At 40.7% G+C, this 13,730-nt stretch overlaps 1 protein-coding gene across 6 annotated transcripts in view; it reads left to right on the forward strand.

Annotated features, from left to right (window-relative positions):
* Positions 1-437: 437 nt before the first annotated feature.
* Positions 438-13,730, forward strand: part of MUSK (muscle associated receptor tyrosine kinase) — a 53,794-nt gene continuing 40,501 nt past the window's right edge. For 5 of the 6 annotated variants that reach the window (XM_031054301.1, XM_031054300.1, XM_005154845.1 and 2 more), the window contains exons 1-5: positions 438-516; positions 4,827-4,953; positions 8,104-8,255; positions 9,726-9,853; positions 10,368-10,509. In XM_031054301.1, coding sequence (XP_030910161.1) covers positions 438-516; positions 4,827-4,953; positions 8,104-8,255; positions 9,726-9,853; positions 10,368-10,509 — 628 coding nt within the window. Of the gene's footprint in view, positions 517-4,826; positions 4,954-8,103; positions 8,256-9,725; positions 9,854-10,367; positions 10,510-12,714; positions 12,725-13,730 lie in introns of all 6 variants that reach the window. The other variant, XM_005154846.1, reaches the window with a different exon arrangement.

The following is a 13,730-nucleotide window of genomic DNA, read 5'->3' on the forward strand; positions in this document are numbered from 1 at the left end:
TGAGATAGAGGATAAAAAATGAGAAAGAGGGAGTCTAAGATGAAGGAAAATCCAGTGGCAAGCATTTTTTCCACAACTGCGCTTACACAGTGCTGAAATAAAGGCCTGGTGACTTTGCAGTGCTAGTGTAGGGTACTTCCCTGGAAATGCATTTGCCTATTGTACTCCTCTCTGTTTGCTTAGAAGGAATTCAGAAGGGATTTGCTTTCTCTTGTTTCATGAGCCCCGCGCTTTCACACTGACCGAAGTGGATACACACCAGCTGGCCATGTCCATCACCACTGCCGGGTGGGAGAATTCCTGATTATACTTAGATCCCACAGACCCTGCTCTGTCATTAGCAGAGGAGCTCTGCTTGTACACCACAGTCTGAAATGCAGCCATCCGGGAATGCTGAACGCCTTGCCTGAAGGAGCCAGGTTCCTTCTGTATCAAACATGAATGACCTGCTGAAGGTGCCCCTGGTGCATGTCCTCATGCTGGCAGCCCTCAGTTTGGCTGAAACACTCCTGAAAGGTTTGTTTGGAGGGGTTTTACCCTGCTTCGCTTCTGGCACTTGCTGAAGGGGGTTTTGAAAAGGGGAAGGCATCTCTGGTAACGGTTGGGTGGGTGGCGAGGAGCGCTTCTGAAAAGGACAGAAATGTGCTGCTTTTGCTGGTCACTTCACTGCTTTTAGAAGGCTAGCAGTGAAAACAATCTTGTATCTGTGTCTGGGATCAGAGGTTCTTTTCTAGGAAGAGCACATAGAATGGGAAGGGGAGGACTTTGGGCTCAGCCTGGGTGGGATGGACATTTCTCATGTCAGATGAAGCTTACAGGTCTTAATGGCTGGTAGCACCCATTGCTGCAGAACCTAAGATTTGTGACATTCTGAATGCCTGGGTATGCTTATAAATATATAAAGCTCAAAGGAGAAGTAAATAGCTATAATGTTTTTACAGAGTGTATACATATATAAATACAAATATGCAGGTTTGTATTGCATATAACATAAAAGTTATGATACTTTCTTCCTCTCTTTTGTGTGCATACACAGACACATGCACACATACTTTTAGACAATTCAGGAACTGAGAAAAGTTTGTTTAGAAAAGTCTTTGAGGTACAAAGCGCAACGGTGTTCTTCTGGACATGCTGTCTAGTAACCCTGTGGACAAACGGCTTTTCTGCATGGCGGTTGTCAGGAGCCATTTGAAGCATACCAGAAACTCTGTAGCTTCAGCAAAACAAAGAAAAACCTTCAAGGACTGGTAGGACAACATGGCTGCTCCTGCAGGCCTGTGCGCTTGCAGTGGTTAGTTAGGTTAGTCAGGTTGGCCTCAAAATGTTAAAAAATAGGCCTCTTCTTTATAAAAGGTTTTGTAATAAATTTTTTTTTTTTCTAAAGCACTGAAGTAAATTGGTGAACCTTGGTCTTTTTGAAATCAGTGGTAAAATGGGAAGGGAGAAACAAGAAAAACAAAGAGGAAGTGGATTGATTTTTTCTGATGGAACAGTGCAATGAAGAGATACGCATCCTTTCCTAAAACATCACGGGTAGCCAAATTGGCTTGTTACCTGAGAGAGGCTGAAACGTGACTGTAACCCAGCAGTGCTCTGTAAAGGTTTTGAGGCACTAGCTGGGAACACGATTAGCAGTTTTTGACCAGAAGAGCTGCAACATCTCCTAGTGCCTGCAGCACTGCAGGGGAGGCTCTCTCTGTTTTCCTCTTTGCTTTGTTTGCTCAGCTTGTCTTGTTTCAAAAGTGTGAATCCAAACCCAAAGCCGACCAATTTGGAAGCTTCTGGTGGGCTGGGAGTAGAAGGGGAATTTGTCGTAGGCCCGGTGAGCAGCTTGGGTCATTTTGCTATCTTGGGAAACTACAGCTGACATCCAGAAAAAAAGCACCTGTGTGGCTTTACAGATACATAAGCTAATTGATTTTCAATGTTATTTAAAGCCACAGGACTAGCTAAAATATTTCAGAGACCTCCAGTGGATGTGTATGGAACAGCCTGGGCACATTTCTATATAGATAATATATCTATATTTATTATATTATTATATATTATTATAGCTATATCTGGTAGGTATGTCTGTGCATTGTGTGGCTTTTATTTTCCCATGTTAAAATCTGGCAATGAAGACACCATAAGTTTTCACTGCTTTCCCGAGTAAACACAGACTGATATCAACACCTGAGCTTTCTTGGATGGCTTTTAGAAGCAAGCGCCACCACAGCCATTTTGGGGCTCTCTCATCAGCTTGCGACAAAATGGCGTCACGCTCCCCTGCTCACTGTCCCCAGCAGACACACTGTGTGTCCTCTGGCCTTGTGCCGTCTGCCCCTCACGCTGGCAGCAGGAGCCTGCCTTCACCTCCCTGCTGGCCCAGCACTCCTGGAAGCACTATCAGGAAGGTAAAGCAGAGCATATGTTCCTGTGTAACCTGCTCTAGGTGTCCCTGCCTTGGCAGAGGGATTGGACTAGATGACCTCCAGGGCTCCTTTCCAACCCTCACCGTTTTGTGTGATTCTCTGATGTGGAATTTGGAAAGGCAGCTTTAAAAAAAAAAGTTCTCTTTCTATTTTTTACCATAAGTAAAGTGCTGTTGGTTTGGACAGTATTTTCTGTTAGTATGGGGCTTGATTCCGCTGTAAGAGCTGTGTGCTGGCTTTAAGGAGATGCCAGGTTAGACCTGGTGTAGGCACTACTGCTAAGGACAATTCTATCATCTGCTGAATTAAAGAGATAGATATCATAAAAGTACTTAACTGTTATTAGAGAATTTATTTTATATATAAAACTAGCAGCCTTTGTCTGCCCCCAAAATAATGTCATTCTGCATGCCAGCTGTTGGTACAAATGTAACTTTATTCTTTGCACTATACTTATCGTGACAACACAGTTGTAAAACTGGTTGCTTGGAATTTTGGTGACTGTAAAAATTTACATTTCTCAGAGTTAAAAAGCATCCTTCCAGAGATCAAGGCATGTGGAAAACTGCAATAAAAATTATTATATAAAATTAGATTGTAAAATTCCTGGCTTAACGCCATCAAAACCCAATAAACTCTGTCACGAAACAGCAATGTCCTCTTTGAAGCAGACAAGATAGCTGTCAGTGGAGGTTATTTTCCCAAGACAACCTTCAGCAGCATGGAAATTTAAGCTTTATGAAAATCTGCCACTTGCTTCCATTAGCATGGGATTCACTTCAGGTGTAATATGGATGATGACTTCTATTTGGTGTTACCCAAAATGACCCAATAAATTGAAGGGTGATACAGTCTGAGGCAGTGATCTTAAATGATGAATCTGACACAGATATGTTTCAATTAATGTTAATATAATCTTTAGTGCAACCTTAGCTGTAGTTTTAAGAACTTTTTATATATGATAGTCATTACTAGTTATGCAAACTGAACTCATATCATCTAGAAATATTATTGAAGAAGATTTATTCTAATGAAATTTCAAAAACGTTAGGACTTTTATATAAACCTGGTAGTGGAAGATGATCCTTTCTTCCTCCAGCTGCATTCCAGCTCAATGACATTGTTATTTTTACTCCCTTGTAAATTGAAAAAGCATTAAAGTAAGGCTTTCTATCATTCTCAGGAACTTAAATTGGAAAATCTTGTCTTTTTTTTTGTTGTTGGAGGGAGGGGTAAGATTGATGTAGCTTATTTTTTGCCTGGTTTTAAATCTTATTGTACTGTGGAGGGCCAGCAAATACACTTCAGATAGAATTTTGCTGTGAAAAAACACACAGCATGCCAGAGACTGCTACAATCAGAGAGGAACACGGAGATTCCTGCATCCGCTGTACATGCTCAAGGTGGTGTGTCAGGAACATGGTATGAAACTAGTTCATCTCAGCACAGCTGTCAAAGAAATCCAGTCCAACAAATACTGGATGTGTGTCCCTTGCAACCACAGATTAAGTCATTCGAATGTCTTTGGAGGCAGTGGCTGCAATGCATACCGTAGACAGGGAGAGTGATTCACTAGGCATAGCCTTTGATCCCTTCCAGCCATGCTTCAAGTCTTTTACTAGGGAAATGGAAAATGTTTCTAAAGATACATTAAAATAATGTATAACAGCAGGTCTGTGATAACAAGCATCAGACACAGCTACAAGACTTCTAAACCTGGTGCTACTTGGTTAGAAAAGGTGAGAAAAAGAGAATGTTTGCTACTTGTGCCACAAATCAGGAAGATGTGAAGGGTATTTACAAGCCAGGCTTTGAAAAATATAGTGCTATATAACAGGTTTGGTTTTGTTTTTTGGTGTTTTTTTTTTAAAAGAAATTTGAGTTATTGGAACAAATACCATATTAATGACAAAACCCAGATCTCATACATTATGAGCCAATAACGATGCAGTGTGCCAACTGCAGGGGGAGATCAGCTTGGCTTTTATATGTGTGCTGTTCCTTGCACTTTCAGCCCATGCACTGCCGCCCCTGTAGCAGGGGAACAGCTTCACCTATGTCCTTGCAGTACGCCACCCAGTGCTTTGCACCTTAGGGGAGAGGAGGGCTAGAAGTCAAGGATACACTGGGCTTGTTGGAGCTGCCCCATGCTCTGTTTTGCACCCTGTAGAGAGAGCACAGGGTAAATGCAAAACCTGCAGTAAAAACAGAAGGCTGCAGCTACAAATGTGGGGGGACCTGTGTTACAGCAGATGTGTAGAGGGTGTGTGAAGCACATCTGTGGTGTGGAAAAAGCTATTGAACAATTCTGCAAGGACATGAGTGCCTCCACCAAAGAGTTCTGTCAGGTTTTGTGTCTCTCTCTGGGAGGCACTGGGAAGTTTTCTCATTTTCTTTTTGTTCACACAGCTCCACTGATCAGCACTCCTCTGGAAACTGTGGATGCCCTAGTAGAGGAAGTTGCTAAGTTTGTCTGTGTAGTGGAGTCATATCCTCAGCCGGAGATTACGTGGACACGCAACGGCATTCCCATCAGGTAGGGAACGGCCCTAAACTCTTCTAGAATCTCCTGCCAAAACAGTCAGTGAAAAAGGAGATATCTGGAAACTTCAGAATGAGTCTGTGGTGGGGAAAAGGATGAGCAGCTGCAATTATACAGGAATCTGTGCTCCTTAGGGAGTGACAGCAGCACCTGGGGGGTGCTCTTGCAGCTTCACACACTTGAGATTGGAGACAGTTGATTTCTCTGTCAAGAAATGACATTGCTCTTCTGCTTCAGACAGTTAAATCTGCTCTGTTCCTCAGTTTATGTGTTTATGAAGCAGGAGGATGCTGCATAGTATTTAAAAGGAGCATTGCCAGACTTGTTGCCTGGGTGTCTGCAATGTGCTTGGAAAGTTGTGCATTGGAAGGGGGGTTGTATCATGGCATTCTGGTTTGCTTCTCGTTCTGGATCATAGGAAACTGGCTTCTTATTACTATAAGACACTGTCAGATATTAATCACCACTCATCAAGGTACTGCTGAAGAACGAAGCCTTGGAAATGTGTTGTGGAACTGCTCCCAATGTCTTAGCCTTATTGCTGTATACAGGCTCTTGCAAAGTAAACTGTACTTGATCTTCCAACTCTGAAGTTACATCATGTCTTCTACATGGTTTCACATCAGTTTCTCATTTTAGATTGCTGTCAGTGACTCCATCTGTAAGGGAAAATTAAGGAACAATATCTGTGTAACACAGTTAAGGCCCATTCTCCACAAAAATTCCCATGTAAGGCAGATGGTCACCTGCAGCATGGTTCCTGCTATTGCAGTCAAGCATCCAAACAGTCCTTGATTCACTGCCTCAGGAGACTCCAAGCAAGTTAGCATCAGCAGGAGGATTCTGCTTTCAGAAATCTGTTTTTCATTGCTTTCAACAGAAACTCAGCAAAACCCTGGCCCTAACCCTCTGACCCTGGCCTTGTTGCTGGTTGGAGGTCTGAATTTCCATGGATATTATTCACAAGTCAGGTCACCTTTCTCCTAATTCCTTCCCAATCAGTGATACCATGCCTGAAAATCAAACCTGGGAGAGAAGTAATTCATGCAGGACCATAGACATTACATGCTTTTCTCTTCCTATGTATGGTCTTTGAAATTTCACTCTCTCTATTCTAAGATCATATGAAAAACAAGTAGTTTCTAACACCCATCCCCACATCCCGAAGCCCAACCTATCTTCCTAAAAGCCATCATGCTCTCTCTGAGACAGTGCCTTTTTCAGGTATTTAATAAAATGGAAAGTACTGACCAAAAAGGGTCTGCTGGTCAGGCCAGAGAATTCAGATGCTTTGTTCCCTTACTGGGACTTCTGGAGCAATATTAACATCATCTTCCACTTTGTCAAGCTGCGTTGCCATTAAAAGTGCTGCTGATACAAAAGCTCAGACTAAAAATAGGGAAACAGATAAGCTGAAAATATCTGTTGCTTTCCAAAAACATGTATGAAAATATTTGCACAATGAAAAAGGGTCTAATCAGTGGAATTTTCCTTTTTTTTTTTTCCCTGAAAAACTATGTGTTTATATGCACTGTGTGTATGTCTCAAACTTCAAAAGGGAGAGTTATTGCAAGCAATAAATATCCGTTATTTTATTCACCAAATTTTCTTCTCTTGCCAAGAGAAGGTTCCTGCACCCTGAACAGACAGCTAAGCTAACCTTCAAAACAAACCAGTACGTGACCACATAGCTTCCATGTGAATAGTGCCAGGATTGAGGCTCTTGTCAGCACTAGGATTCTGGAAGCACCTTTCCTTTGGTGTCAAAACTTGTGCAAAACTGGCAGGTGCCTTGTGCTAAGTGAAACAGTTACCTGCTTCATCTCCCAGGACACAGTGAGCTTTCCTCAGGGAAAGAGGGGAACGGAGCCTGCACTTCTTTTACATGATGGATGAGTTAACTGAGTACTCTTTCTTCCCAGGGTGAAAAAGAGGAGGGAGATACCGGCTGAAAGGAGAAAGGCTGTTGAAAGCAAATGTGTGCCTGTAACACAATAGATGGCACATTCAGATTACCTGGTGACTGCTGTGCAGTTTTTAACAGTAAAAGACAAACAAGGCATATTGACGTGTCAGGAATTTGTGATAGCTTGGTAGAAAATTCTCAAGTCAGATCCCTTTTGCTGCCATTCCCCAGACTCGAAGGACAATTGTATGAAAGTGCTTATAAAAAGCATCAACAAAGGTGCAGAAATCAAACATGGAGGAACTTATGAAATGTTATGCAAATCTTGTTACACTGAGGCTTTATTACACTCTTCCAGTTTTACAATGAAAATCAGAGATCAGCCCTCTGCTTTCTGTCTTTCCCTGGCTTTCGCACACATACATACACACACATCTCTCATGCTCATATATAGAATTGGTTTTTGCTCTGCAGACTTTGTTACAATATCCCCAGCCTTTGTTGCACCAATTTCAGGGCTTTTCTTGACTTTCCAAGTCAAAGCCTGCTGCCACTGAACCACAGCTATCCTTGCATCCCCTAATCTTTGGATGGCTTCTTTTTTTTCAGCACATTTCTTTGCCCTTTTTTATTTATTTTTTTTTAAAAAACCCTACAGATCAAACCACTTCTGGATGCAGACATAAATCTACTTGTTTTCTTGTTTCTTGGGGTTTTTTTTGTTGGTTTGAGTCTTTTTTTTTTTCACAACAGTAGAAATGTTTCCATAACATTATCTGCTTAATAAAAAAAAAAGATAATAATTAGAATTATTTTTATTCTGAAGAAGGTTTCTTTAAAAAAAACTCAGGTTTTTAAAGTCAGTTCCAGTTCCTGTATAGGCAGTCTTTCACTGAATCATGACACCTAAAACAAGACCAAGCTGGATTAGATGTACTCATGGCTGTCCTTGGTAAGGCAGAAACCCAACTACTAACTTTACCAATACCTGTCTGGAGGAAGAATTGCCATCGTGTTCACGGCAGACAGAAACTGCGTGGTCTAGTGGGGACCAAACCAAATATCAAGGCCTAGCTTGATATTTTCAATTATTTCCTTTCTTTTTTTCAGGTTGAAATTAAAGAGTAAAACAAATTGCCATTTGTAGTACCATCAGTGGTCTGCAGACACAAGTGCAATTTCCCCTCTCCATCCCTGGCTGTCCCCCTATCTCTGACAATTTGTGTTGGGCCCTGCAGGCTGTTCGACACCCGGTACAGCATACAGAGGAATGGGCAGCTTCTGACCATTTTGAGCGTGGAGGACAGTGATGATGGGGTGTACTGCTGCACAGCGGATAATGGGGTTGGAGCAGCTGCACAGAGCTGTGGAGCTCTCCAAGTGAAAATGCGTAAGTGGGAATGCAATTTCTTTCTGTCATCATGTGAGTATATAATTGAAAGCCTGAGCAAGCTCCCAGGTATGGCTCCTGTGGGACCATGCTCAGGGCAGATCCATGTTGCTTTGAGCCTGGGTAGAATCCTTTGAGGTGGAGACATGGCATATTTGATCATATCTTAAATAAAAGCAGTTGTGATTATTCAGTCTGAATAACATGCGCTTATGCTGGGATCAGAGGAACCCTTTGCATAGCACAGGATATAAAACGGTGCCTTGAAGAACACCCTTTGTACAGGACTTTGTAAAAGCAGCACAATTTAATAGATTAAACCTCTCTGGCAGTACTGCATAAATCCCTTGTGAATTTTAAACATAAGATTTCACTAATCAGATTTATGCCTGAGGATGGCAAAAGCAAATAAGTGCTGTTTAGATGTCCTTAATAGCAGTCTTGACAGGTCTGGAGCAGTGTTGTGTAAACCTCTTCATCCCACGGGGATGGAACAGAACTGGTTCTCACAAAGGACTGTGTACATGCTGAAGTTGGTGAGGCTGAACTCGGTGAAGCTGAGCTCACATGGCCACAGTTATTTTTACAAACACTTAAAAGAGCAGCTGAGATATTACTGGCTAAAGTGTCTCTCTGTAGGTAAAGATTTGTTTGTGCTAATGAGAATGATCCTTCAGGCCAGATAATTCAGGGGATCTCCAGAACTCCAGTTGCCTGCAGGTGTAGGCCAGACATTAATGCTTTCTGAAGGTATTTTTTCTGCTGGTTTAGTTTTGTACAGGGAGGGAAAACTTCCCATCTCCCAAAACACAAAGATGAAGATTTTCTTTACTCCCAGCTCAGAGTAAGCTAAGCCATGGTTTTCTTTGGTTAAAATGATTTTATTTTTTCCCATGCTAACTTTAAAGGAGCTTGATTTTTTTTTCTTTAAGGATGCTTTCTCTTTTTTACTAGCACAGCTGTAAACCCTTCAATGAAGGATACGAGTTGCATTTACATGCCCTTCTTGTGAAGCTAGAGACAAGCCTCTCTTAAAACTGTTTCAAAACTGATTCACTCCAGAAATCAACTTTCACGCATGACACTGTTTATGCAGTGAAGAATGTCAAAACCTGGAATGCAAACGTTCTTCAATATTGGAAATACTCTTATCTGGATTTGGATTTTAGCTCAGGCCCTAAATTCAACTGGCTGTCAATCTTCGTTTGTGAAAACAAAAAACCCATGCAAGTTAGCTGCTTTTGCACCCATAAACTGAAACCCTGAACACTGCGCTTAAGGAAGTATTTTTCTTTCTAAGGCACCTCATGACCTACTAAGACTGCATCTTAATCTACTAAGACTATTTTTAGCAACGTAAATTAAAAAGCAGCAGACATTTTGCTGTAATTTCTGAACTTGTCCAGTTCTTGTCTCTCTTACCTTCAGTTTGAATTTGTTTTAATTTTTTTTTAACTTTTAAATTTTTAGGACCCAAAATAACCCGACCACCCGTAAATGTAGAAATAATAGAAGGGTTAAAGGCTGTTCTTCCTTGTACTACAATGGGGAATCCAAAACCTTCTGTTTCATGGATCAAAGGAGAAACAGCTGTAAAGGTGAGTACAGAATGAAATTGAAGTAATGCTAACTATTCACTAATGGTACTGTGTTAAAATATTAGCAACAACTACAGCATTTGTAAATTCTAGTTGCTAAGAAGCAAGCATTTGGGAAATCCAGGGTTCATCTCATAAATGTCTGAACTGCAATAATTCTACCTGTAAACCAAACATTCTCTGTGTATCTGTATTTTATATGATATGTATTTATTACTACTAAGTGTGGCCAAATGCTGCTAAATTTGTGAGTATTCTCTTAAATGAGAGCTACTGAGCCACTTAGCTAAGATTCAGACTCTTTGGAAGCTGTAATTCACTGATCTGCAAAATGAGGGATGAGTGAGTGTATCATTACACAGCTGTGCAGAAAGAGCTTGCCCCAGATCCTTCAGATGCAGGACAACACAAATGATTTTCATACATGTAAGCCCAGTCTGTCAGTGGATATTTGGTGCTGCTTGTGTGCAGTCTGCATGTAGAACCCTACCTTGATTGCTCCTTCCTCCAACAGGAGAATGCTCGCATTGCTGTCCTTGATTCAGGGAATTTAAGGATCCACAATGTTCAAAGAGAAGATGCAGGACAATATCGATGTGTAGCCAAGAACAGCCTGGGCACAGCTTATTCAAAACCTGCAACAGTGGAAGTAGAAGGTGAGTAACCCTTGCACTGGGCTCCAGTTCCATGTGCCAGCTCCTCGTGTGTATGCTGTTAACTTGAATTAACCTGAAGTTTCACATTGATATCAACAAAAATATCCTAGGGGGTGACCCAAAAGGTAGAAAATACAGGAAAAGAAAGCATAGTGAGAAATAAGGAAAATCTGTACACAAATCTCCCAGTGCTGGCTGATAGTGAAAGAAATTATTTGTGGAGGGTCCTTATCCATGGGTGCTGTGGCTCTGGTGGGATATTTGTCTAAGTAAGGATTCCCAAATAAGTTTTCATTTCTGACTGATGGTTTCTAAGTTGCTACCCTGTGTCTTGTGTGAAAAGTCCCAGCAGACTTGTGGTTATTCACTATGGCTTGTGGAGATGGACAAGTAGAAAGCTAGTGTCCCCAGAAACTTGCTGCAGAGAGCCTGATCAGAGAGAGCTGCAGCTATGAACAGTGAAGCATTTTGCAGCATTATGTGTATGTCCTCCCTTTCCTCTGATTTTCCATCTGAATTGGTTGATTATTCTGGTAAATGGACCTTTCTCTTTGCAGACTTGAACATTTTCTTTCTGCTAAACCGAACACCAGATTCATTTTTCAGTTTCTGGCCTTTATGTGCTTGGTGTCTGTCTCTTATTTGCAGAAGGTGTTTGTTTTGTGGTATAAATGATCACCAGTTTCAGAGTGCTGAGACCAGTGGACCTTAGGGGAACTCAAATGTAGGCAATGAGGCATTCAATGCTCCTGAATACTGCAAGAGAAGTTGGGTTATGCAAGGTTTTGCAAAGGGGGATAAGGGATGACTGACTCCCTGGATGAACTTATTTCTTATACAGAATGACTGTACTGTAGAAAGTGGTGAAGGGTCTCCATTTGCCTAGTAAGCTTCAAAAAATGGCTGTAGATTACATTTAGCCTAGAACTATCACAGGTTACTCCGGGTGCAATCCCATTTCCTAGAAGACCATTGGCTTTTTTTTTCTGGGAGCAGTATTCAGATATTAGATCCACGTACAAATTACTTTAGGTCTGTTGTTCCCTAAAAAATGCATTCCTTTTCATTTATTTTAATTTCTTTTCCTTTTTTATTTTAATTTTCCTTTTTCTTTTTCTTTCTTTTCCTTTTTCTTTTTCTTTCTTTTCCTTTTTCTTTTTCTTCTTTTTCATTATTTCTTTTTCATTTTCATTTTTTCTTTTTCCTTTTTTGTTTTTCTTTTATTTTTTTTTAAATATATATTTACAGTTGCAGACTTCAAGTATGCTAGAAATTCCTTAAATAGCATTTAAACAGGAAAGCAGCTATTCCTAATCTAGCTGTACTTCTCCCAAGCTAAAAGCAATGTAGCAGACTGAAGACCCTTTGATCTGGCTGGGAGCAGCTTGGGCTCTGCGTTTTGGTTTGGGCCCATCACTGAGACAATGGCCGAATTATCTGTGAATGGCAAATACGTGGTGCTGTGCATAAATGTCCCCCTCTCCACGCAGAAAGGCCTCAAGAACTGGGCTTTTATTGCTCTAGATCTACTAGAGCCAGTTTGAGAATTTAAAAGTGAGCTGGGACTGTACCAAAATCCAGGCTGCTATGGCTGATACCTTGTTTTGTCTCTTGTTTCTAGAATTACGCAGCTCCCTGTTAATTCAAGGAATGGCAAAATAATTCACAAATATCCTATTTGCAAAGGGGAGCTTGTGTGTGTTCTTTTTAAAATGAGGAATATTAGTTCTTAATTAATCAACAAGATCTCAGTGCTCCCACACAACCTATTCCCTCATTTTCCCTTTATATGTTGGATGAACAAACAATGCTGTTCTCCAGGCTTGCCTTGGCTTCTTTGGTGGTGCACCCATATGATATACCTTGTTTTAGACTGACACCCAAACTAGACCAATGCATGTTTGTTTTACTTTTTCGGTTCCAAAATCCAAAGGTAATAAAATCTTGACTGCAGTTTGTTGTGTATAGAGATCCCTTCCCTGCCCAGTATTTTAGATTAATTCTTATGGATACTCAGCATATGTACATATGTGTATAAAGCATATATACCTGTGTATGCATGCACGTATGTATACATCCCCCTCATACACCTCTTTTGTTATTATTTTTAGTATCCCTCCCCTTCTACCTCTCATACCCCCTTAGTATCAGCACTTTAAAATAACTCCAAGTAAATAAATAGAAATCTAAAATTACTTGATGCAGAAAAATCACAGTTCAATCAGTCTTCTTTGAGCAATCATTATATTCAGAAAACTTATGGGAATATGCTGCTTATTGCTTCTCTATAATAACAGTATAATACTTTTCCTTAAATCCTGTTGGTACCATTCACTTGAGTTACTTCCCTGCATTGTGGGGCTTAATAGTAGAGTAAAATAACTAAGCATGGCTGGTTAACTATGAATATTTAGTCGCAAAGTAAATGCCTATTCAAAGAGCAGTACAAACATTTATGCCTAGCTAAATCTAGATCACACAGGTCCTGGTTTCTAAAAGGCATTTCTAGTTTTCTATTGTGAGTTGCCATTTTAATGGATTCAGTGCTAGTTCCGCAATTAGTTTCAGGCATTGTTCAAAGTGCAGAAGTTTCTAACTTCTTGAAAGACTGATGCTCTGCCTCTTGCATGCAGTCAGGGTCCTCAATGCACATATAGTCAGGCACAGGCTTATATAACTTGCTGAAGCTGGGCCAGAAACTACAGCAAATCTCAGATATGTAAAATTATCTATGCAGGATACACTCATTCAAACTGATGATAATCTTGGCCCAAGCATTTACACCACTGAGATGCCTTATGGTCCTATTTCTTGTCTGGTTTCAGCAGCTGAGGGTGCAGGAGTTTGAAAAATCCTGCTATTTTGATTTTCCAAATATTTTATTGTATTCCTTGTTGACTTTCCTCAACATTTATAGTACTGGCCTCTGTTTATTACTTTTAAAGCGCAGCTGTAGTATTTTAAAAGGTTTGTTATTTTAAAAGCAAAGTTAAAATCAGTTGAGCAATGATCTCAGATGAAAATTCAGGCACAGTTCTTGCCAGGAAAAAGAAAGCAACAGAAGCATCTCTTAGTGTAAATGCTTTTTCAGTTATTCCTGATTTTCAGTAGTCAATGGAGGAGAAGGAGGTAAGGATCCTTTGGATGCTGCTGCCTGCATAGACTATTCCCCAGCCAGTCCAGACTGCTTCCTCTCCTGGGACATGTTTCAGGCACCAGGG

The sequence above is a fragment of the Melopsittacus undulatus genome, chromosome Z (assembly GCF_012275295.1).
Source record: "Melopsittacus undulatus isolate bMelUnd1 chromosome Z, bMelUnd1.mat.Z, whole genome shotgun sequence".
In the NCBI taxonomy this organism is placed as follows: Eukaryota; Metazoa; Chordata; class Aves; order Psittaciformes; family Psittaculidae; genus Melopsittacus; species Melopsittacus undulatus.